The 23,623-nt window shown below is 39.5% G+C and overlaps 1 protein-coding gene across 2 annotated transcripts; it reads right to left on the bottom strand.

The window, feature by feature from the left end:
• Positions 1 to 1,584: 1,584 nt before the first annotated feature.
• Positions 1,585 to 23,264, bottom strand: taf1b (TATA box binding protein (Tbp)-associated factor, RNA polymerase I, B). 2 transcript variants are annotated; one of them, XM_072697143.1, is made up of 15 exons: positions 23,172 to 23,264; positions 22,843 to 22,941; positions 21,555 to 21,645; positions 20,880 to 20,977; positions 20,715 to 20,807; positions 20,502 to 20,580; positions 20,221 to 20,413; positions 18,974 to 19,073; positions 18,308 to 18,455; positions 18,028 to 18,205; positions 16,715 to 16,779; positions 16,483 to 16,573; positions 16,318 to 16,388; positions 15,625 to 15,856; positions 1,585 to 2,023 (listed from the first exon to the last, which is right to left on the bottom strand). In XM_072697143.1, exons 1-15 carry the CDS (start codon positions 23,187 to 23,189, stop codon positions 1,975 to 1,977), a joined length of 1,605 nt encoding a protein of 534 aa, XP_072553244.1. In that variant the 5' UTR covers positions 23,190 to 23,264; the 3' UTR covers positions 1,585 to 1,974. The 2 variants fall into 2 exon arrangements, with proteins under 2 accessions (XP_072553244.1, XP_072553236.1); XM_072697135.1 differs by lacking the exon at positions 1,585 to 2,023 and adding an exon at positions 13,444 to 14,619.
• Between the last annotated feature and the right edge of the window lie 359 nt (positions 23,265 to 23,623).

Raw genomic sequence — 23,623 nt, 5'->3', positions numbered from 1 at the left:
CGGAAAATAGAAATAAATAGCATATAAAGACAAATAAAATTGGAGAAACAGAAACGAATCATGCCGGATTAATAACGCAGTCTGTCAAACACAGTTCGTCACCTCTTTTGGTGGGCGTTTACACTTTTAACGTGACAAAGGAAATCGCTCTGCACGTGAAACCGGGGAAACAATGCTGAGGGGTTAATTATTGACACGGCTGTCGAGGAAATCAGTAATTATTAATGTAGGAAAAAAAATATTTGGCTAAGAATAATTCATTTCAAATAAAAACAAAAGCATAAACAGCAGAAATATTGAGCGAAATAAAAAAAATGGCACACGAAGAAAATTACTATTTTGATCAGTCATATTAAAGACCGATTTCTTTTTCACGTTAGGAGAGCCATCCGCTGAACTGTGGAAACGACGCTAACTCAACGATGCTATTCAAAAGAAAAACAATGCTAAAAGCTAACTACTGGTACAGTTGTCAATCTAAATAGTCACTTTTAGGTTATTTCACGGAAGATTAACAACATAAACTGAAGATATTGGAATAAATGAGGCAGTCTGGGGCTTCATCTTTATGACAATCGTATTTGATTTCCAGGCTGTAACACAAGAAAGGCGAAGCAGGTTTGAACCCAAAGACCCCATCCGCTCAGAGCTTGTAAACAGCTTTCCCTTAAAGACTCCCTCGCAGGGCGGAGTCTGTGAGTGGGCTGCGCCTCTTTGTTGTAGCCGTGTTAACCCCTAAAAAACCTCTTTGTGTGTCTCGCGCTTCATTCAGACACACTGTGTACGGATGTTAGGTGCTGTTCATAAGCATTAAGGCTGGCAGGCAGGTGTAAGTGTTCAGTGGCTTTTGGTCGTGAGGGCAAATGCTCCATAACCTCCACTAAGTCTGATTTTTGCACCTCTTTCTGAAGCTGGAAGGAGCAGTGTGTGTGTGTGTGTGTGTGTGTGTGTAGACAAAGAGCTGGAGGAGTCCCTCCCTTTTGTATTTTTAGAGAGAGAGAGAGAGAGAGAGAAAGAGAGCCTGATTTGACTACTTTGTTTTACTGTTCACAGGTGATGAAGGTGGTGTATTAAGCTTTAAACCTGAAAGGAACCTGCAGGAAAAGGATGCCAGGATCAGTGTTGCATTTATCCAATAAAATGGACAACAGTGCAGCATTATGTATGTATGTGTGTTGTAGTGTCCCTGTGTGTTGTAGTAGTTGTCCATGCGAATTTCTTTTTTTATATATATATATAATTTGCAGTTTACATAAGAATGCCTTACACACACACACACACACACACATATGTTAAATATGTCATTCATAATTTGATTGGTGACATCAGACAGAAGTGAGAATCAGTTTTCCTTTCTGGGGGATTCCAAACACATGTTGTCATGGGAACAAGGGCCATTAATAGGATGTAGTGAAGGAGAGCAGCAAGATAATCCTGTCCAGTGATATTCTAGAGTTGCTCTGATTTTAAGGGAAAGCTTTGATTACCAGGACCTGAATCCTAAATGTGCTTCACATAGCACTCGACCCCACAATGTTAACTCTCTAATTCTGAAGTGTAATTTTTTTAAACACAGAATGGCAAACCATTGTTTATTTGTTCAGGTGTCCGAGGTCATAATTCTGAGGTGAAATGTAGCCAAAACCATGTGAACTAAAACTATCAAATATGTCATCAAGAAGCAGAGAGCCTCAAGGGTTATGAGGGACTGTAGTGAAATACTGCGGATTAGCTCCATGGGTAAGGATTCCCATACCCATGCTCACATGTATATTCTCATTGTAACAAAACAAAACTGCAATAGTAACTTTACAAATTAACACAAAAACAGTCACAGTGCCTTAATATATGTTAAAACACAGAGGTTGGATAAATGGCATAAAAAAATACCATAAATTACATTGTGAGATTTTCTTGCTGTTTCTGTTATGTACATCATGTATACGCCCTTAAAATCTTCAGCTGGCTATGACTCTAGAGAACCTCCAAGCCAGTCTTCCCCCTCAGCTGACAGCTGCTCCCCCTGTACACACAGACAGAAAACAGATATGGCTGTTATGTTGCCCCCACGATCCTTTTTCTCTTCCGTTTGCCTCTCTGGTATTTTCCAGATAGCATTGCCCATCCCTCGTTTTTCACCCACATCACAAGCTTCATCTGAAATCTTTAACTGGTCAGAAATGACATTTTGAGCTTGGAATAACTGAGACAGCTGATTAAATTCTACTCTATGAATAGGTTTGAGAGGAAGAGCTACATTTGAGTTTCTCAGGAATAGAAAAGCTAGTATATTGAACACAGTATGTCCGCAACCTTTCTACATAACTATTAAAACAAATGCAAATGGCTAGCCCATTTTTCAGGATCACTGGAAGAAGACAGAGCCTGTGTAATAATATGTAAACAAGGTGGTTATTGTTTAGAAATGTGACTGAACCACAGCACTCCGGAACTCCACTAACCTATATTCTGTGTTTTTGCCATGTATGGTCATGTTTTCATGGCATCTGGGAGTTCCGGGTTTATTTGGAGTTCAGCTATTGGACTGAAAACCCCAGAAGAGGTTCTGATTAAATACTGAAGGTCCATCCATTACGTTGACACACTCCCATACCAAATGCTAATTGGGTGGGCGTTGTCTTGGAAACCAAAGCACATTGTACAACGTGGCTCAGATGTTGCAGGAGCTTCGAGGAGGTGAACAAGCTGAGAGGTGCTCCATCAAGACCATAAGAAGGTGAAATAGTGACTTATTTATGTAGCGATTGAACTGGAGGCCTCATCCACAGACGCCTCAAAGCTATGTGTTCCAGGAAGCGTCTAATCAATACTTCTTTCCAGTTTTATCTTTCGCAGACAGTAACATTTGAAGAAAGGTTGTTGTGTCAGATTATTGCACCCATTGCTTTACCATGAACATCCCCTGTCTACTGAAGTGCCTTGAGGTCCGTTCTGTTTATCTGGATGCTAAGGTCTGCATAAGAAAAAGAGCTTCAGTCTATAGGCTGCTGCTCTTGAAGGATACTGAAGACTCAGGTCCTGATTTGATAGAAGAGCTACACAAAGCCAAAAGGTCTGGGGGTCACTTAGTGAGGATCTCTAGAACCCAATAGACAACACATAGTAAAGGCTGGAATGCGTCAGAAGTTGCTCTTCATATCACTGTAAGGAAAACTCAATGTGGGATGAAACAGTCCAACAGAAACGTGCCCCAATTTGGCCTTTTGGTCGCGAATATTTGGAAGCTGTGGAATCCGGGGAGGGTGTTGGTTGAGGCCGTGTATAAGGGGCGAGGCATAAGGGTCGGGGGAGGGAATGCGTTTGTGTGTGTATCTGTGTGTGAGTGAGTGAGAGAGAGCGAGAGGGGGGAAAGAGTGCAAGTGGGATGCGTGCCAACACATTGCCTATGTGGAGGGCTTGGTGACAGATGTGTCGTCTCTTTCGACTCTTCCGCCGGAGGACAAAACTGCAGTGGCAGCATGGGCAGGGCGACTGGACGAGGGGAAAGGGAGAGACATGTGTGCCATTTTGATTGCAGTAATGACAGCAAGCCCTGTGTTAAGATAGGTGGGGTTCACAAATGTAGGTCACCTAAAAACCGGAGGGCGGGCTTTTCTTTAAACACAGAGAGGCAACATGCTTTTAGGGTTACGTAGCCTGAAGTCTCTCTCCATGGCACAAGAAGAAGACAATGAAAGGTATGTCTAAAACGGATAAAGAGCTTTTTTCCTGCCTGGTCTAAATCATCCGCAGCAAACTGTAAGTCGTGAAGTTTGACTTTTCACACAAGTTACTGGCCGAAGTGAGAAAACGCCTATACAGCATTATTAAAGCCGAGTGGTGTACAGTCTCAGAGACCTGGGCTGAACTCATTGCCTCCCCCACACCCTGCAACACACACACAGGCGGGAAAGTGGGAACTTTACAGCCCTCTGCCAACTCACACACGACTAAACGTGGACCACAGCCTCAAAGAAGGAGAAACGCCCAGGCTACACTGGCCCACAAAGCAGAAACTGGGCTACATCTGTAACCTGATCAGCAAAAAAACCCAAAAATTGCTTTTCTTTATGAAATAACTATAATTACTAAAAACTGAAAAATATTCCATAAAATGTAAGAACTCTGGGGAACTGCAGAGATGAAAACAGTGAACTTTCCATGGGAAAAAACAAGCTAATATATACATTGAGTAGAGGAGCACTTAGAGTCTTTGGCCTTTGGTACCAAAAAAAGAGGAAAGCAGAATTTGGGCTCTGACAGGATATTACTGCAACCAGAATCATTTCAAATATGGAAGCCAGGGGTTACGTCCAGGCTCAGAGCTGACAGAAACAGCCTCAATGGAAAGTAGGCTAATGCGGACTACTGTTAATAATTGCTGATAGAAATGTAACCACATTTTTTGCATATGTTCGAGGTCTACATTAGGGAGGTGTGACCCTGCTGTATGGTGTGATTTCTTGCTGTGCTACGGTTTGTTTCTTATCTTTTCTTATCTTGTTGAATCTTGTTTAAGGCCCATTAGGGTAAAGTCTGGAAATATTGTAAGCTTTTATAACCTAATGATACAGCAAATATGTTGGTGACTGTTTTAATAGTATTGTGTTCGGGGTACTTTAAAACTGAAGAACATTTGACATAGTAAGCGCATGAACAATGACAGAAGTCCAGTGTTCACATATTAACCAATAGCATACTACTACTACTGCATCAAGTAAATAAGATATTTAAACTTGCACATTTTGATATTCGCTTTATCAGCCAGGCTGAAAGCTTGGCAGGGTTAGTTTTAAGTGCCTGGTCTTCTGCCTTCTTACTAAAAGCAGAAGCTACCCAGAACAGAGGCCTCAGAGTTCTCTCCTTCTTTGTAGTCACACAGTTTCCCTTTATAGTCTGCATAACCATCAATGATATTTACTGTCAAGCTGTTTTATACGTAAAGACATAAAACCATATAGAACTGATTTAATCCTTAAAAAGCTACAGTGGAGTAGGGTGGGTAAAAGGACAATGCTCTGGGGGAATAAAGACTTCATTTCAGCTGAGATGATGACCAGAAAATCCCAGCAGCTCCTTGGCTGCTCATGTGAGCTTCCACCTTTGAAAGGTTCCTGAGGCAGGTCACACTGACCACTATTTTTCATGCTCCAGTTTCACTAGACAGTCAGTTGGGAACCTTTTCTCGGCTCCAGATGCAGCACTCAATCTGGTTGACACACAGAAAGCCAGTCAGACTTCAAAGTGTCATTATCTACTAATCAGAAAACACATAGTTATTTAGACCTTCAGACACAAGGAGACACGACCCTGAGATTTTTTTTAACCTTACATATGTATTTATGAACTGGTCCTTTTAATATATTGGCAGGCTGCCAACTTGATGGTTGGCAGCATAATGCGTGAGGTAACAATGTTAATTGTTTTTTATTTTCAACATTAAAACAACCTCATTAAACGTAAACAACAGAGCTGTAGCCTGTTTGCTTACTGTTGCTGTTTATTCGATGGTCTTCTATGCCTTTTAGTGTTGCTGAGTTCACCCAGTGCATTGCCTCTTTTTGAAAATGTACCAATTTGTTGATGCTAAGTTTCTGATATCTCTTTCTGAGTATTTTTTTTTCTTATTTATCATGAAATAATTAGGAAACGTTCCACAACAGCCATGAGACTATTTATCTGTCAGTTGTTCAGTTATGTCTGAGCCTGTGAAAGCGGGAGGTCTGTGTAAAAATTGTCTATCCTAAAGAGTCCTAAAGAGAGTTAATAAAATATATATATTTTTTTAATCTTTTAAAAAATTGTTTGAATTAAATGCTGAAAGACTACACTTTTATATACAATAAAAGTGACGGGCATTGGGGGCAGTGGTGGCTCAGCGGTTAGAGCACCGGGTTATCGATAACAGGGTTGTGGGTTCGATTCCTGGACTCTGCAAGTTGCCACTGTTAGGCCCTTGAGCAAGGCCCTTTACCCTCTCTGCTCCCCGGGCACTGGAGTTGGCTGCCTACCGCTCTGGGTGTGTGTGTGTACTCACTGCCCCTAGTTCACTAGTGTGTGTGTGTGTGTGTTCACTACCACAGATGGGTTAAATGAGGAGGACACACTTTGCTGTGCAGTGTACAGTGACAAATATGTGCACCTTTACAATTTCATTTTGAATCCATTGAAGTGGTGTACAAAAGCAAAACAACTAAGACTGTGTCACTGTCCAAATACTTATGGATCTGACTATCCATGGCTTGGTTTGGGCAGTGATTATGTGTATTTGTGTTTGTCTGGCAAATAAGAGTCGAGACACCGACATTTAAATGTTGAAACAACAGGATGAGGAAGTGTGAATGTTTAGGAAGCTACAAAGTCCATTCTAGTTGAGTCACACACACAACTTCCGCTCACACACAAACAGGAAAAAGACATTTTTTCCATTGACAAAGTCTGGCTGTGATTCTGTTTTTGCTCTGCCAAAGACATAAAGCTTCTTAAAAAAGGATTTTATATATCTCAGAACAAAACACACACACACACACACACACACACACACACACACAAAAGGGTTTGGAGTTGAAGGGTACCCTCAAATCTGATATGTGCTGTTGTGCATAAGTATGTCCTTTGTCTTCCTTATATAGTCATAAAGTAAGGCGATGGACGTCAGGGAAAGTGAGAAGAGAGAGAAGGCAGAGTGCCTATATTTTTTCCAGTGTTGTGGGACCAAAACCAAACCCGCTGGATTTCATATTCACTTTCTAGTAAAGCGCTGTGCTCTTTCACTGTAATGTAGTGAGCAGGGTGTGTAGCGCTGAACAGGACCCCAGTCAATTAAGGTTAAGCAGCCAGCTGAGATCACAGTCAGGGTAAAGTGCTCTGGCTGCAGCCTACAAAGTGAATTTTTGATTTGGTGCCTTTTGCTGCTTTAACCCTTCTAGATCTAACAGGTCCCTGTTGTCTATAACCTTAAATTCATACGTGTGGCGACGTGTTTTAGCCTGTTGTGTATTGTAAGTCCTTGTGAATCTGCACTACTACTATAGTCTAGTTGATACAAATGAATAGTCAGGGAGCATTTTTCTAAACATTACTGTTCAGATTAGCATTACTGGAGAGCTGAGTATGTGTTAGTGTACAGGGCTGTGTTTATGCTCTACATATGGAGTAAGCAGTGACAGATCTATGGAGGGGGGAAGGTACCTGGGGTGGCATCAGCTGCTACAGAAATCTGATTGGCCCCAAGTACCTCCAGTCAAAGTAGTCTGCGATATGTTATTAGGTTGTCAATCTTCTGTTATTTCTTTAAGTATTTGCTCCAACATAACACCTATCTTACATTTCTCTTGTATTTTACGTTTTCACTTTTGTAAAAGAACAAAAACAATGTATTTATTTTAAAGCTTAATTTTAATATATAGGGCTGTGTAAAGCAGGGTGTGAATTATGTTATTTAAAATATTGCCATACTACAGTATAGATGTACACCCTGCCAAAAACAGGTGTAGATTTTTTCCCTAAATATTAATTTAATTCATATAATAATGCAGACTGTTTTAAGTAAACTGCTATTTACAAATGCTATTAACTATTACAAAATACATATGTTCAGATAACAATTTTAAATGAACCGATTAAAATTAATTTAACGAATTATTTGAAGTTAAAAAGAACAAATACTCTACAAGAAACTTAAATACATTGTGCTACATTTTCATACATTCATGCCGTACATGGTCAGAAACACACATTCAAGCCCATCTCAGATCACTGAACAACGCGGTGATTTGAGGGGTGCTGTTTAGGCTAGCGGTTAGCATGAGGCTAACTGGTATAGGGAGCAGTTTACATTAGCCTCAGTGAAACTTCAGACATGGCTTGGCTGATTCTCTGAATTTGGAGGAAGGGTAAAGTCATTTTTTAAGAAGAAGAGCGGGGTCTCGTCTCTACAGTAACTGTGTGCGCGCCTGTGTGGTTTAGCTTCTGAGCTTTCAGAGGGGAAAGCGAGCCCACAGCGCCATGGAAGTTCCTCTCACTCCCTAGAAATGGCAAGCGAGCGAGAGACGTGGGGCGTGCGTGCGCGCGCGTGTGTGTGCGTGTGCGTGTGTTGGTGGGGGGAGGCAGGGCTGCTCTAGCAGGAAGCATGTGGATGGTGTTTACATGCGCGAGCAGTCAGCTGGTGTGTGCAGGGAGCGGCGCCAGAAAAACACCCACAGCAGCACAGAGGCTCCCTGTGCTTGCTCACACACTCACACACTCTCTCATACACACACACACACACACACACACACACACACACACACACACATACACACACGCTGAATGTAACTGTCTCTGGCTCTTCCCGCCCCCCGGCTCTATCAGCTGCAGCACAGTCTCGCTCCTTCTCTAGACTGCAGTAAGACACACACACGGGGGCTGGAGCTGCAGCTGATTAGCCCTCAACCCTCAGCACGGTTTTTTGATTTATCTGCAGCCTGAAATAAACACCCTTTATTCATATGTCCCTTTTATTAATGCGCAATACATTTGCAGCTGTGCACACTGCTGTCTGCACTGGTCTAATCTGCTGAGGTGAAGGCTTTATTATTGATTCAGCTGCACCTGTTTTAAAACGAGAGGGTCAAACAGATCACTATTAAATTAAATATTAAATATTAAATTAAATTTGCTTTTTTAAAATACGTTTTAATTTAATACATATTTTTAAAAATTGTATTGTACTTTAAATACATTGTATTTTATTACTGTTTAAATCATCCATTCAGTCACATTGTATTTTTTAATAACAGAATCTAATCAAATGATAAAATATAATCTAATATATGAGACTAATCAAATCGCCTGGTTTACACTAAGCTTCGACAATAATGCGAATAATGCATCTGCAAAAACAATGATATATTATCATGTTTTAAATATAGTTATGATGAGCATTATGACTGAGACATACCCCACAGCTTGCATTTCCTCAATGGTAATATAGTTTCCATGATCATTACCCACAATTATCTGTGCTAGCTTCTAAAATTCATTCATAAATTATAATCATAACTACGTTCTGCACTGATTACATGCATCTCTTTAGTACTTTAGGTTTGTTTGTTTGGTAACCATGATATTCCTGAACTGTGTTGGCACCCTTGTTCTGGAGGAGCTCATGCTTCTTTATGTATTCAGTAGAGTAATTAGTTGATGCTCTGTTCGTATTTAATTAGATCATTTCTGCTTTAGTAGTTTTTATTTGATATGATCCAAAGATGTACAAAGAGAAAAGTATTCAATTAAGGTGTGCATAAAGATAAGGAGACAGAAAACACTTGTCTCACAATGAAAACAAAAATGACACATTTTAACTGCACCTATGAACCGTTATTGCTGCTAAGCACTGTTCAGATTTGATGAGGGACTTGCTGTATTTGCTCCTGTTGTCCGCACTGCCTTGTCTTCTGCTGACATATTCATTTCAGCACCGTGTTGTGGAGGATCTGTGAGTTGTCCCACTCCAAACACATGGCAGCGATCAAAAGAAACAACAATAAAGTTTGTTTAAAGGAATGGAACAAAATCCATTAACACAACTTTCTAATTACTTCAAATGTAGCCAACCAGCCGGGACATGTTTGGTGCATCAGGTTTGCTTCTTTAGCTTTGCACAGGGGCTACAAGGCTAAAAATCAATGCCACCTGACAAAGACTGATATTCCATTAGCCTTGTAGCACCAGAAACTACAAGGGCTAATAAACTAGTAAAACACTAGTCTCGACGACATGGGATAACGCTGTTAGGCACCAGTGCAGCCAAAGTAAAGTAAGCAGAGTAAACCTTCCAGACCAATAAAAGGGAGACAAAACAGGAGAGAGAATATGAGATGAATAGAGACGAAACACTAATTTAGTGCTTAATGGAGGGCTGTACTTTTTTTGTTTCCTGCCCACATTAGACTGCTTCATTCTCGAGCCCTAATGTAAGCCTAATCTCCACTGATTTGAACTCGTTTTGATTCTTATACTGTACCAAGACCTCGAATGTGACATTAACTCCAAGCCAGTTGTGCTAATGCAATGTTTACATGGTGAATGGAGGAATGTGTTATGTACAGAGTGGTTTAATGGTGTAAGAAGTTTCAGTAGCTTCTCAGTACTGTATGTAGGAGTTAATAACACCAGTGTGTGTGCAGCAGAAAGGCAGTGGCTGGGAAAGCATAGTTATTTACATGATGCCGGGTCCTGAAGAAGCTAACATCAGGTGTAAAAAGCACCCCCACAGCACTGATTGCTATAGGCGCTGAGATTAGGCCTTTGGTAGACAGTTGATTGTAGCTTTCATACACATGATCTACTTATTGAAGTGGTATAATATGGCCCTGTGTTTTGAAGAAAGAGACGAAGCTTGAGTTTAGCACCTTTCATCTGTTAATCTGTTCCTAAAAAACATTTCCTCATGTAAATGTAAAGTTTTCTTTACCATTTTACCAAGTCCAAATTCAAATAAATGGAATTAACATAAAAACCTAATATGGCTGCTCAAACCTTTAGGTAGGACTGTAGTCAAGATCACCCTTGTGAAGTCCTACACAAGGCCAAGACTGTGACTAGGAGAGACCCTTGTTTGGTTGAGACCCTTAAGAGTCATAAAATTGAGAACAATTGAAACAAATTTCCAAAAAAAAAAAAGCTACAGAGCCGTTACAGAATCACAAGTTATCACTTTTATATTGTTTAACTGAAATACTATGTCTTACAAATGAAATGATATTTAGGTTCAAAGATTGGGTCTACACTTGCATTCGTACGGCTTTTGTTTCAATGTCACAAACGCAAGCAGCAAAAAAGTAAAAGATGTTTTCCACAAAACAAATGTTCTGTTAAAAATGAAAAAGTTTAGTAAATATTAAAACATTACAACTTTACTAATAAATGCAGACATGGCCTGTTTTCTAGCTGGCTAAACCAAGCACAAACAGATGCAGTGATGGTTTTAAATGACTTAAGCACAAGACATTTGGTCACAGTTAAAATGAAGAAGCTACAAATAAATAGAATTATTTAAAGACTAATTGGTCTTGCTTGACACCAGAGTCTAAATTTGGTGAGGTAGTGGTGAGGACAGTGGCCATAAACACAGCGAGTCCAAGTCAAGTTTGATATGATAGACAGGAAAATAAAACATCTCTGGGGTCTGGACTCGAGTACTACCACACTAACTTTAGGTTGCATTTTTTTTAAAGAAACCTTTCTAGGCCCCAAATTTGGCTAAGAACTTCGACTACATCACTCTTAAAGTGTGTGTGTGTGTGTTTCCTGCTTGGACATTTCTCTCACAGGTTTGTAGGTCACTTGTACTGGAGGGGTCTGCTGGCCTTTGCCCTCTTGCGTAAAAGTTTCCTGTCTTCCCAGAACCCCTCACCCTCACTCAGGCTCTGAGAGACAAAGATCTGAGAGAACAAAGGAAATAAACCAAGATCTTCTTCAGACAGCTTCTCCTTTCTTTTACAGAGTGGAAAAAACACTGGGAAGCATATTCTAATAATAATAAAAGAATGATTTGTATATCGCTATTGAACTTCTGACAGACACACTGCCTGATGGATAACAGGGTAGGACTGAAAGCAACAGGACAAAGGAATTCTTTGTTGTCATGAAATCATGTGCCTGTCTCCCCCTAGCTGCAGAGGACTGTAACTACAATTATTGTACCCTGTTCAGTTCAACCACAAAACAGAACAGCCCATGCAGGTCAGAAGCCTTTTTGTTATTGCAATAAATGACTTATGATTTCCTCTCAGGAATGTCAATAGTGGGTATTTGTTTCCCTCCACTCACCTGAGTTTTGTCTCTTGTTTTTACGGAGAGCGAAAACATCTCTGTAACCCTCCTCCCTGACTGTGACGAAGACTTTTTAAGACAGACAGTAAACATTAATTACCTTCATAAAGCAGAGCTGTAAAATGTATTTTAGGAAGAAGATGAGATTTGTATACAGAGTTGATTGTTATGGACTGTCTTCACTATCTATTTTTGTTTGTTTGGTTGGTTGTTTGTTTTTTACAAAATCAGATTTTCATCACTAGTGTCTTCAGTCAGAAAATTAAATGAATAAAGTGCTGTCAAAAGTTTCTTTCCATTTTTGCTGATTATTTTTCTTTGTCAATTGAACACAGTGGCTGTCCTCTACATTCTTGACTAATGTCTCCAAAATGATATAGAAAAATTAGCATTTTGAAGACTTTGATTATGATTATGCACAAGTACAGCTTAAGATCACACACTATTTGTCCCAGCCAGGCAATTCTCCTTTTCTAAAATACAGTTGGGACAGAAGCTCGTAAACAGAAATAACTAGAAAGCAGAAAATAATCATGGGAACTTCATCTGAACATAGTCTCCCCCAAAAAAAAACAGCCGACAAAGTGAGCTAAAACAGGGGTCATCAACCCTAGTCCTGAAGGGTCCAACAGTGTTAGAAGATTCCCAGATTCCCCTGCTCAAACACACCTACTAGAGCTGGCAATTAACTCAGGAGTTGAATCAGGTGTGTTTGAACAACATCTGGTTTAGACATCAGTCCTCCTGCACCACACCTGAGGAGGCCTGAACTAAAAGCTGAAGCACTTTACTAGAGTTCCTATGGAGCTCTGTAGATGGAAAAAACCCACAAATAATCTTTGGAAAAGACATCCCCTCTTTACATCCCTTCTGGATAAATGTCATGTTTTATCACCAAAGATAGAAATGTCTTAACGCCATTAATATTTAAAACGTGTATCCAAAGTTGTCACTCTAACCTGTCCCTCGCCCAGCCTATGTATTATGGCTATTAATTCTGCTACTGTGTCTGAGTACAGGAGTAAACCATACCTTCACTGGGTCTGAGCATTTAGTGTAAGGGCTTAAACTGGAGCGCAGTGTGCCTGAGCTGCTGGTGGAAGGCCAGGGGAACAACCCGAGGTGACCCAAGATGCCAGCCAAGTTCATGTGTACAAACTGTTCACAGCCTGCTGGGTCACACCCTGCACTCCTGAGACAACTGGCTGGCCTTGTGGGAACCACATGATTCAGAGAGATTCAGGCTAGTCTTCAGGAAAAAATTAGAGAAATATTCAAGAGAGAAAAAAAGGCTAACACAACGTTAATGAACATAAAGAAGCCGCTATTACTCTGATGATCGACATTCGAAATTATACTAATGACTCTCTGTATATGCTGTTTACATAAGACAATACCAACGTAAAGTTTAAAACTTTGTATCTGAATTAGCAAGACATGATTCTACATTAATTATTGCTCTTTAGTGTGACCCCATGTGTGTACAAAAGGCCTGAGACTAAGGTTGTGGTCTATTTTACAGTTTCCTTGTTCCTGTTCACCACTTTTACACACAGATCCACACTGTACTCAGCTTTAATGCGTTGGTTGCAAAATCAATGCGAAGGAAAAATAGAACAGCTCAGAGTTTCATACTCGTGGATAACATCAACCTTCACATTTGTAACAAACCAGTCAGCTAGACCTTTTTATGGGTTCTGATATATACATAGCACAGACCAAAGACATGATTCATTTATATAAAAGGCTCTTCACACTCACACATCTCAAACATATCATTATTTCAAACACGGCTCTTTTTTGAACCAAGTGTATTTTTTTTAATGGCATCACTCAAAGGTCACATTAGGCAACTGTAACCACCATAATCTTCATTCAGGTACTGGGATGGGCAGTTTCCAGTATATGGTAAAGGCACCCTCACAGGTACACTCTTAAAAATTGTGTATAATTAGATGTGCTATCTGAACAACCTTTTTAAGGTTTAAAAAAAGCACCACATGATGTAACAGTTCTGGAGCAGTTACAAGTTTGTCCTACAACTGCATGCCGAATGCAAGAAACATGCAGAAAGCTTTATTTTTAAGAGTGGGCCTGGGAGCATATCTGGTCGTTAAATAAAGGCAGGCTCCATACAATCATTTCTGTCAATGTCCCAATGTCTACCGACAGACACAGCCAAACATCCTATGTAAAGCCAGCATGGAACTCACACCCACTCACTAAAGACAAGAAAACTGTGCAAATACTTAAGTCCAGCCACCCACCCATTCATCCATTCATCTTCTTAACCGTTTCTTCTTGGTCAGGGCCGTGGTGGGTCCGGAGCCCACCCAGGATCATTGAGTGCAAGGCAATAATATTCCTCGGACAGGGCGTCAGTCCACTGCAGGGTATCAAAATACTTGTGTGCAATGTAATAATCTTAGTATAGTCTTAGAGATAAAGACTGTTATGATCCTGTACATTGTACAACACAAAGGAACCACGTTTGTCCCACTAAACACTGACCATGGCACAATGTCTTCTTAAGGCAAGGTGTGTAAGACAATTATTCATTTGTGTCGAAGTAAACCTCCCGAGTATCACATCATGCATGATGTCCTTCTCCTTTTTCTCCGCCGTTTACTGGTGCCTTCTTTAGGCACAGCTTTGCTCAGCAGCAAGCGTCGCTCCACCTTAACAACGTCCGCGTGCACCTGGGCCTCACTGACCCCCAGGATAAAAGAGAAAAGCCCCAGCAGCCACACGTACATCCTGGGCAAGCTAGGCTCCAGCTCAGAGAAATGGTCCCCACAATCTCTAAACACAGAAGCAACAGCAGCATTTGAGAATTTTAATAATAATATATTTTTTATTATTTTAATAATTTTTCATTTAAGTATTTATTTATCATCAAAATTTTTTTACACTTTTCTGAGCAGGTTTCGCAAAGACAGCATAATTAGTCCAGTTAAATTAGATGTAATGCATTAAATCTGAAACTACTGACCCATCTGTCTGTGAAAATATTTAGATTTTCAGGAACACAGGATGCCAGATGTTACAAAATTTCTGTAATAACAGTCTTGATATAATACTACCACAACTACAAAAAACTACAACTACTACGACTAATAATAATAATAATTATAATAAAGACAATACGATTTGCATGACGTATCGGCATTTAGTGTATTTTTTTGATGAAAACTGTAAAAATGTAAATATTACTGGTTGCCAACTGATTAGAAGTTATACATTGGTGCAAAGAAAAACTGACACAGATGTAGTGATTTCTGCTGGCCATTTCTGCGTTTTTTTCAAATGTAACATAATTCACTGAAATGAGGCATTGATATGATTAAAGATTCACCACGACATGGAAGCTCATATTTCCATTCAGACAGGAATGTCACCTTTCTAGAGCAAGGATTTAAATTTGCAAGGACATCGCATGCATTAATGTTAGCTATTGTGAAAATGCTTCTTCACGAGGGAACACCAACGTGTCAAAAATGCAGATTCAAAGCAGTTCTATGTTTTCCACTGCTACTTAACAGATACAGCAGGATTACTAACATGCTAACTGAGCACAGGTTTTGTCTGAGTGTGTAATCGTGTTTATAGCAACATTCTGATCGCTACACAAAAACATCTGAACCATCAGGTTATCAACAGAAAACAATACATATAGTGGCGTCGGGCCCAAAGCGTTATTCTGCCTAGTATCACTGTACTTCTTATACATTATAATTTTAATGTGAACTTTTGATCAGCTCTTGGGTAGCCGATCTTCCACAACAAGATGCTAGGTTTGTGCCCTACCTTTCACGGCAGCGCCTCAGGTCAGTGTGCCAATATTTTTGGTTGACAAGCCGCTTGTCTTTTCCACGTTTCTCCAGCACGTAGCTGAGGCGCTTGTGGTGAAGACTGGGTCCGTCTGCATCCTCCTCCTGTCCCCATAGGAACTGGAAGTTGGACGTGGAGGAAGGCTGCTGCTGCTCTGGCACTGAGCCACTCAGTGTACGGAAACTGCTCTGCAACTGCTCGACCACACCTGGGCATGAGTGAGAGGAGAAAGATTCCTGAAACCAACTCTTTGGTGCTGCAAACCAAGATGGCTAAAACATCTGGCTTACATCAATGACTTCATGTGATCTGTTATTTCATATACTCAATTTTCTAATCTTCCTTAGATTAAAAAATGGTATGACAACAAAGAATACTTGCAAATCAACCTGTTTGAAATGTGGTAATGTGGTTTCTAGGTTCTATGCAGTGGTGTTAGCAATCAGTTTCATTTATCAGTATAATTCATTAAAAAAAGCAAAAGGCGGTGTGAGCATGTCCTGTACACCCTCCAACCCCCTTCCCACCTTTCAGAAACGAGGTTTTCTAGTTTGGCATGGCCAGAATGTTTACATTACTACATAAAATAAAGTGTGAATAAACAGTGAGGAAAATAAATGCAAAACAGAACAATACAGGAAACATTAACTTTGGGTGAGCCTAACTTACGTCGCCTTTTTAACACCACAGTCCTGTGTTTCATCGCTGGGATGATCAGCTTCTTAGGTTTCCACTGTCGCCTGAGGAAGCACAGCAGAAAAAAAATAAGAACCAAAAGATATTTCAAGAAACTTCAAAGAAAGGAAGACTAAATGATCAGAAATAACATCTCACCTGGCCTCAAAAAGCTCCTCTCTCTTTCTGGCACGCTCCAGTGCAGGATTCACAATCATATACCACGTTCTCAAACTAAACATACTGCTGTCTGCCAAAAGCATACAGACATACAACCTTTTACTAGTTTCATAAAAGTATATAAAATACAATAAAATACTGTATGTAATATACTGAGGATATATTATATACAATAAAAAGGAATACTTCTGTCCAGAAGTTAACGGACTACCTTGCTTGGTCATTTTCTTCTTGCCTTGACCATTGCCTTTTTCGTTTGCTTTCCTGGACAGCTTCCTTTGAGAAAATGTGATAGAAGAGACAGATGCTTGTAGTGAGTACTGTGTTACACAACAACATAACCCATAATATATTTTGGAAGTTCGATTATAATAACCTCCCAGATTAGTAATGCCTAAGCCACTTCAGGAAATAATGATAACCCACTAATGATAATAATAAAAGGTGTCCCAATTTTAGCCTGGATTTAAACAAAGTGAGCTGTTTGATAAGAGTTTGTAAGGTATCACAGTAGTGAAATAGTATTTAGAGACAAAGAGTTCCCTTGATTTAACAGTTACCTCGATTGTTAAACTGTAAACAGAGGGCACAAACGCATCCCCTCTTAATTAAGGAAACTATTAATTAACCTGAGGAAACAATTTACCTAAATAATATTTTTCTACCTTTATACTATCAGACTTAGTATTTTGTAGATTTGGAAAGATTAGAAAATAAATGTGAAATATTTTGAAAAGGTTTTCTGAGACATATGTACCTCACTCATGACCCAATGCTAGTTGATTAGCACAACATCTAAGAAAAATGCTGAGAAATTCAACATTATGAATTCATTACTTTTATACTGAGATTCAAATATTTTTGTCTTATACTATGTTGCATAAACATAGTGTATGTCAACTAAGCACTGGTTTCACCGCTTTAAAAAAGGTTTATATGTTTGTGTATAACAAACTTACTGTGTGATCATAAAAGGATTTGATCCCCTCAACCTGGCCCAACATTACATTCAATGGCTACTGTAACTGTACATCACAGTACTTAGCATATCCAGCTTTTAAGTAATACAATCGTATCATGGCTAAAGTATCATGACGATATTGTATTGTGGAGCCAGTAGTCATGTCCCCACAGTCATTAAAATAGCCATCTCAAACCACATCAGTGGGAGTTCTCATTTCTTTTACAAACAAACTTCAAATGCTTTGAGGCTATAAATAAGACACATTGAGGTGTATCTGGTGCTATTCTTGATGCAATGATCAAGCATTTGACATCAATCAGAAAGATTTAAAGAAATACATTTTTTCTTATTCTCTATATTTTAAAGTCCACTTCTAAAGGGTGTCATTTTGCAATTTCCTTTACATGCCTTTTTAACTTTTGGAAAATACTAGCTGTTCTTTTGGTGGTGAATGATTTCATTAATTTTACAGCACAGATGTGAGTTTGTCTCTGTTACCCATTATCTTATTCATCCTCTAAAGTTAAAGACAGGCAGCAACAATGCTGAAAGACACTCACCACTCCACGTGGTCATCCAGTCTGAAGAGAAGCTTCATGGTGACTATGATGAGCGCTGCAGCCTGAAGGTCGTAGCACAAGAGTGTAGACTTTCGCACAGAAGGGTTAAAGGTCAGGAAGAAGTCTTTCTCCATGGCTGTTTTTTCTATTACTTTGCGCACCAACAAATGGAGTTCATCTAATAAAGTAAACCAGAATGAATTTAAATGAGAATAAGAGGAAAGAGCTGATAAGAGGCAGTGGCCCTCTGACTCTACTCCACTGCTTCAGGAAGACTCACCGGGAAGGTTAGCATCCATCAAGTAGCGGAGGCTGAGCAGAGCCGGGTGTAGGAGGCAGTCAGAAGTCACAGAAGGGAAAGCAGGGAGCTGCAGAACCTCAGCCATCTGCAGAGCCTCCCTGTGCACCTTCCTGTAGGAGGGGATGGTCTGTAGAGCACAAATATAGGTTATAATCATTATCATTATTATTATTATTTTTTATTAATTAAGAAAAAGTAGAACAGGCACAAATGTGCAGATTTTATTAAAGCAAATCAGTGTATTCAATTTCAAGGAAAACAGAAAGATAAATCAGCTAGAGTAATAAACAATCTACGTCCAAGGAATCATGGAGAAGTTACACTTTTTTGGTTGATTTTATAGGAGAAAATTTACAAATCCTTTACAGAGAACACACCTCTTACGACACCATTACCTGCTGTTCCCAAAATATTAAAAATAAAGTAAAAATAAACTGTTCTCTGAAATCAGCAGAGAAATGTCAGTTTCTTAACCACTTATTTTCTGCAGAGGATACTTTTTTTCACTTAAAATAATCTACCAAAAAAAATATTTGTCCAGGGGTTTCCACACTTTTGTAAAAGACTATATCTAAAGACTAAAGAAAACATATGAGAACGTGATCTGGTCACATTCACTACTGATATATCCTTTTGCTGGCCCACCTCAACTCTAAAGATCATAGCATCCCTGCCAAAGAACTTCATCTCTTCAGGGAACTCCTCGTAGACGGTAATGTATGGGACAAGCCTCTTGGACACCAACCTGCAACAGAAATACCTCACTGTAACAACCTGTAAAGAAATGTAAAGATTACAGTATTTTGTGTAGAGTTTAATATTCTAAGGAATTTAATGAACCATTTGCCCATAAAGCACAGAGATTATTAACTGTTTTCAGGATAGGTGCTCAAAACCATTTGTAGACACAGGCTGCACAGCAACACTTTTGGAAACATCTAAGCCTCACTTAACTAGCCAAAATGTTTTGAGAGCCCTTTATGAGTCTTAAAGCAAAAGTTCAACAAAAACAAAACTTTCACTTTAGCTCAAATGTCACTGATCACACAAAGTCTGTTTGGACTGTACACAACTACATTAGTTTCCGCTTTCCCTGGTGTCAGCCTTTTCAGTCTTGCACTAGACCTCGATGGCTAATGTAGCTAACAATTGCTTATGCTGCAGCAATTAATATTGTGCTACATGCAGGCCTAAAACATCACACACTTGCCTCCAATTGTGTAAAGATGTTAGGTAACCTGAAATAGACTTGCTTTTGTAGTAGCTTACAGGTATAACCCTAATCAATTATTGGATGATCTGATTGATACACACACACACACACACACACAAAACACACAACACACTGCGTGTAGTGACAGATTTGAGAAAAGACGAGGGGGGAGTAATGTCAGAACAGGACTAAAATTATTAGACTCTGAGTTCAGTAAATAACACTTGTTTCTTCTGCCAGTAATTTTCTCAGGACAAGGTAGAAAAACAATCAATACAGATGTAAAATTCACAAAGAAGCCTCAGTTAAAGACAAAATTACCTGTGTACATTTAGTCTCTGAATATGTCTCACAAGAAGTGTCTTATGATCCATAAGAATGGCTAAAAGAACATCAGATAACTACAAACAATGGAAATAGAATATAAAATAAATAGAATTATTTAGTAATAAACAGTTATTCTATTATTATTATTATTATTATTATTATTACTATTATTATCATCATTAGAAATAGTAGTATTTTATTTTACAGATAACAGTATCAGAAAATTTATCATGATTTTGCAATGCCAGTCGGTGGGATATGAGCCTTCATTCTTTGTTAGCCACATTAGCCCCAGGAGTAAAATTACACTCAGGGCTAGACATGATGAGACACAAGCACTCTTCTTATTTACCTGAGCAAGTCTGCCAGTGTGATGGCCTCCCGGAGCCAAAGCAGGGCTAGATGGCACAGCGCCAGCGTCCGGGGCATGTTCATGAGATGCAGACTTTTTCTATTCTTTGGCCTGAAGTAGCATTCGGCATCCAGAGAGCCTGAACACACTGAAGATTTCCCATCACTGGAGTGTCCTGTAGAAGACACGTATCCTGTAGAAGACACATATTCATGCATTTAACTCACGGAAACAGACAAGGAGGCTGAAAGGACGACAGTAAATCTAGGTAAGCATTATACCTGAGGCGGAGATAGGCTCTGACTGGTCTGATTGTTCACTTAGAAACAAAAAGTCAGCCTCGCTTTCAGAGGTTAGGTCCTGAAGAACGGATTTAAGAAACAGAGAGATTATCCTAAAGCTTGAGCATATATGGACAGCGTGTCAAAGTCATTTTCACTGCAAACTGTCACCCCTATCAAGTCCAGGCCTTGGAACAGCTGCTGCATACTCACCACTGGATTTGTGCTGCTGCTCACTGGTGCCCTTGTGTAAGCCTGCCTGGTGTTCTGTAGGTATCGCTTCCAGAAATCCCATAACACATCTGTCTGAGATATAATTCATTAAAATGAATAAAAACTCTTCTTGGCACCTACACATATCTGAAGAGCTCTACCGACCTTAAATTGTGGGCAGACACCTAGACCAACCAAAGCTTCTGCCTGATGTTTAAGGACGATCTGAAAGCCTTCACATATCATCCACTCTCGTCCACCTTCTGATGGGTCAGGAACACGGTAGACAAAGAAGAGCTTTGTAAACAACAAACCTCATATATAGTCTTGCACAAAAGATTAAGCCCCCTTGGCAAAAGAATAACTAGAAAAGTAGTAAACATGGTCACTACTACTCAAACCTAAACAACTAATCAAACTCCTAATTCAGAAAATCTTAATTTAGTTCCTCTGTCTTTCATAACAAAAAAATAGATCATCAAAATGTGTAGCACAGGCTCAGACCCCAGTAAGCAAATCAGGCCTGATACATCACCGAATAAAATTAGGAATCATCTGCTTAATTAAAATCCTAGCTTTATACATTCACTGACTCTTCTGACTGTGCCAACATTACACTCTGAATATTGTTCTAAGCAAATGTCTGAAAATAATTGATGCCCACAACACAGAGGAGGACTTAAAAACAGAAGTAGTAGAAGTAGTGGTGCTCTATTCCACGGTGCAGAATGACTTGCACAAGGATAGCCTTTTATTGCTATGTTTTATTGGCTATATTTGTTTTCTGGATAAGTTTGGACATGCAATATACTGGATGTCTAGACTACAGTTGTGACAAACCTCTTCCTGTCTTCTTGCGAGAGCCTGACGATATAGAGGATATCTTGTTGTTCAGGATAAATGTGCTTACATCCACAACAGCTTGTGTTCTCTGTTAACCAAAATGACATGTCAGAAATTAGCTACAATATCCGCAGTCAACAAGATCATTCAAAGCACTTTAGAAACTAGGTTTCCTATAAAACTAAAATAAGACGCACCAATCTCTACAATCACTAATATAGCTAAGAGGTAGAGCTGGGCAATATGACGATATTTTATCGTATTGTGATACATTTTGTTTTCGTGATACCAATATGCTTTTCTAAGCATATGGAGGATACTGTTAGTGCTTAATAAACACTGATCAGCTACAGGTTTCATTACTAACAGTGTAATTAGACTGGTTTAATTAGTTGAAGTGCAGCAGATGTTGAATAAAAATCACTGTATTCAGTCTGGGAGAATTGTGGTTTATAAGAATCTCTCGCTATTGATGTGTTTAATCTGTGATTACATGTATTGTGATCAAAATCGTGATAAAGTTTTTTTATTATATCGCCCAGCCCTACTAAGCTATAATGAAATTGTAAGTCACCATTAATCTTTTTGGTAGAGAAGGTAGCAACATGATTAATTGGTGCTCGTATTGAGACATGACAACCAAATTTACCATTAGTGTTGGACACAGATGGAATATGGCCTCCGCCTTTATCCCATCCATGCAGTGAACACACACGTACACACTAGTGATCAAACACACACAGTGACTGTAAGCACACATGCCCGGAGCAGTGGGTAGTCATTGCTGCTTCACCCGAGGAGCAGAGAGGGTGAAGGGCCTTGCTCAAGGGCCCAGGTATCGAACCCACACTCGGGTATTAAACACTCATGTACAGACTAAACCAACATAGATGATATTCTGAATGAGAATCCATACAACTCACAAAGCATGAAGGTTTGTGACTGAGTAACTTCAGTGCAACAACTTCCTTCCACTTTTAGATGTTCGTGTAAGTGAAGTGCTTGATATAAAAACAGTGAATTTTTAAGGTGAATCATTTTAAGAAATGATATTGGGTCTGTAGTCAGAATGTATATATCACTAACTAGATCAGAAAATAAAACTCTCTGATTTAAAACTTTTATTATATAAGCCCCTTAGCTCCACTGCAAGCTTCATACACCCATCATGTCTCTGGTGATCTAGTATAAGGGGGGGGGGAAGCAATGAAAATGCACCATGTTGCTGATCCTTTAACAGTGACCTCAAACCCTCATTACAGACTCAGTGAAGAAGTTGCTATACCTCGATCACATTGTGGCAGTTCTTGCAGAAAAACTGTAAACCATCTGATAACGCCCAGCACACAGCTCCACACTGCGCACATGGTTCATCATAGCCCTCCTGAAAACCAAAACCAATCATCAGTCAGGTCTGCACAAATCACACCACAGTTAAAACACTAGATAGTGTTTTTAATGAGTTTATCAATTTGACAGCACTCATAAGGACTAGCTACTTATCAGGAGGTAAGTAGTGCGCTAGTGTAGGCTAGTCTCACAGTGTGTAACCAGTTAACGTGGCTACTTGTAAAATTATGCTGTTGGTTTTTTTTTTGCACGGCTAAAACTCACTGTAAGCTCTTCGTCCATTATCAGAGGACTTCAGTAACGTCTCAGAGATGCAACTAACTTAACGAGCAGAACTCAGGTATCCACCCCTCTCTGCATTTCTCACACTTCTGCACTGTACACAACACGCTGTACTCGAGAGCGAGGAGGTTCCAAAATGGCGCCCAGGAGCTGATTTTCAAAATAAAAGCCCACAGCCCCACATTTCTGTGGCCTTACGGTAGAGGACGCTCTTAATGGGGTTTCTGTGTAGAATTTCTGTCATTTTTAAATGGTTAATCCTTTTTATATAGATTAGATGCACAGGTTGTCTCATTACACAATATAATAAAATGTTTTATATGTCTTTTAACAGTGCAATTCAAGACATGGGTGGCTGTGAAAAGCTTATTGAGTTGATCAGCATTCTGCAACCCTAAACATTTTTGCTGGGAAAACTGGTAGGTTTCATAAAA

This window comes from Salminus brasiliensis, chromosome 1, assembly GCF_030463535.1.
Source record: "Salminus brasiliensis chromosome 1, fSalBra1.hap2, whole genome shotgun sequence".
Taxonomy (NCBI): domain Eukaryota; kingdom Metazoa; phylum Chordata; class Actinopteri; order Characiformes; family Bryconidae; genus Salminus; species Salminus brasiliensis.
The sequence above is the reverse complement of the archived record's forward strand: the minus strand, read 5'-3'. Positions and strand labels throughout refer to the sequence as shown.

Bases quoted from the DNA above. Each gene is read 5' to 3' on its own strand.
- taf1b (XM_072697135.1), bottom strand. The intron at 16,389-16,482 runs GTGAGATGTTAT...GTGCTTCCTCAG, and splicing joins GAGGAGCTTTTTGAGGCCAG to GCGACAGTGGAAACCTAAGA. The intron at 15,857-16,317 runs GTAAGTTAGGCT...ACTCATGCCCAG, and splicing joins TGTGGTGTTAAAAAGGCGAC to GTGTGGTCGAGCAGTTGCAG.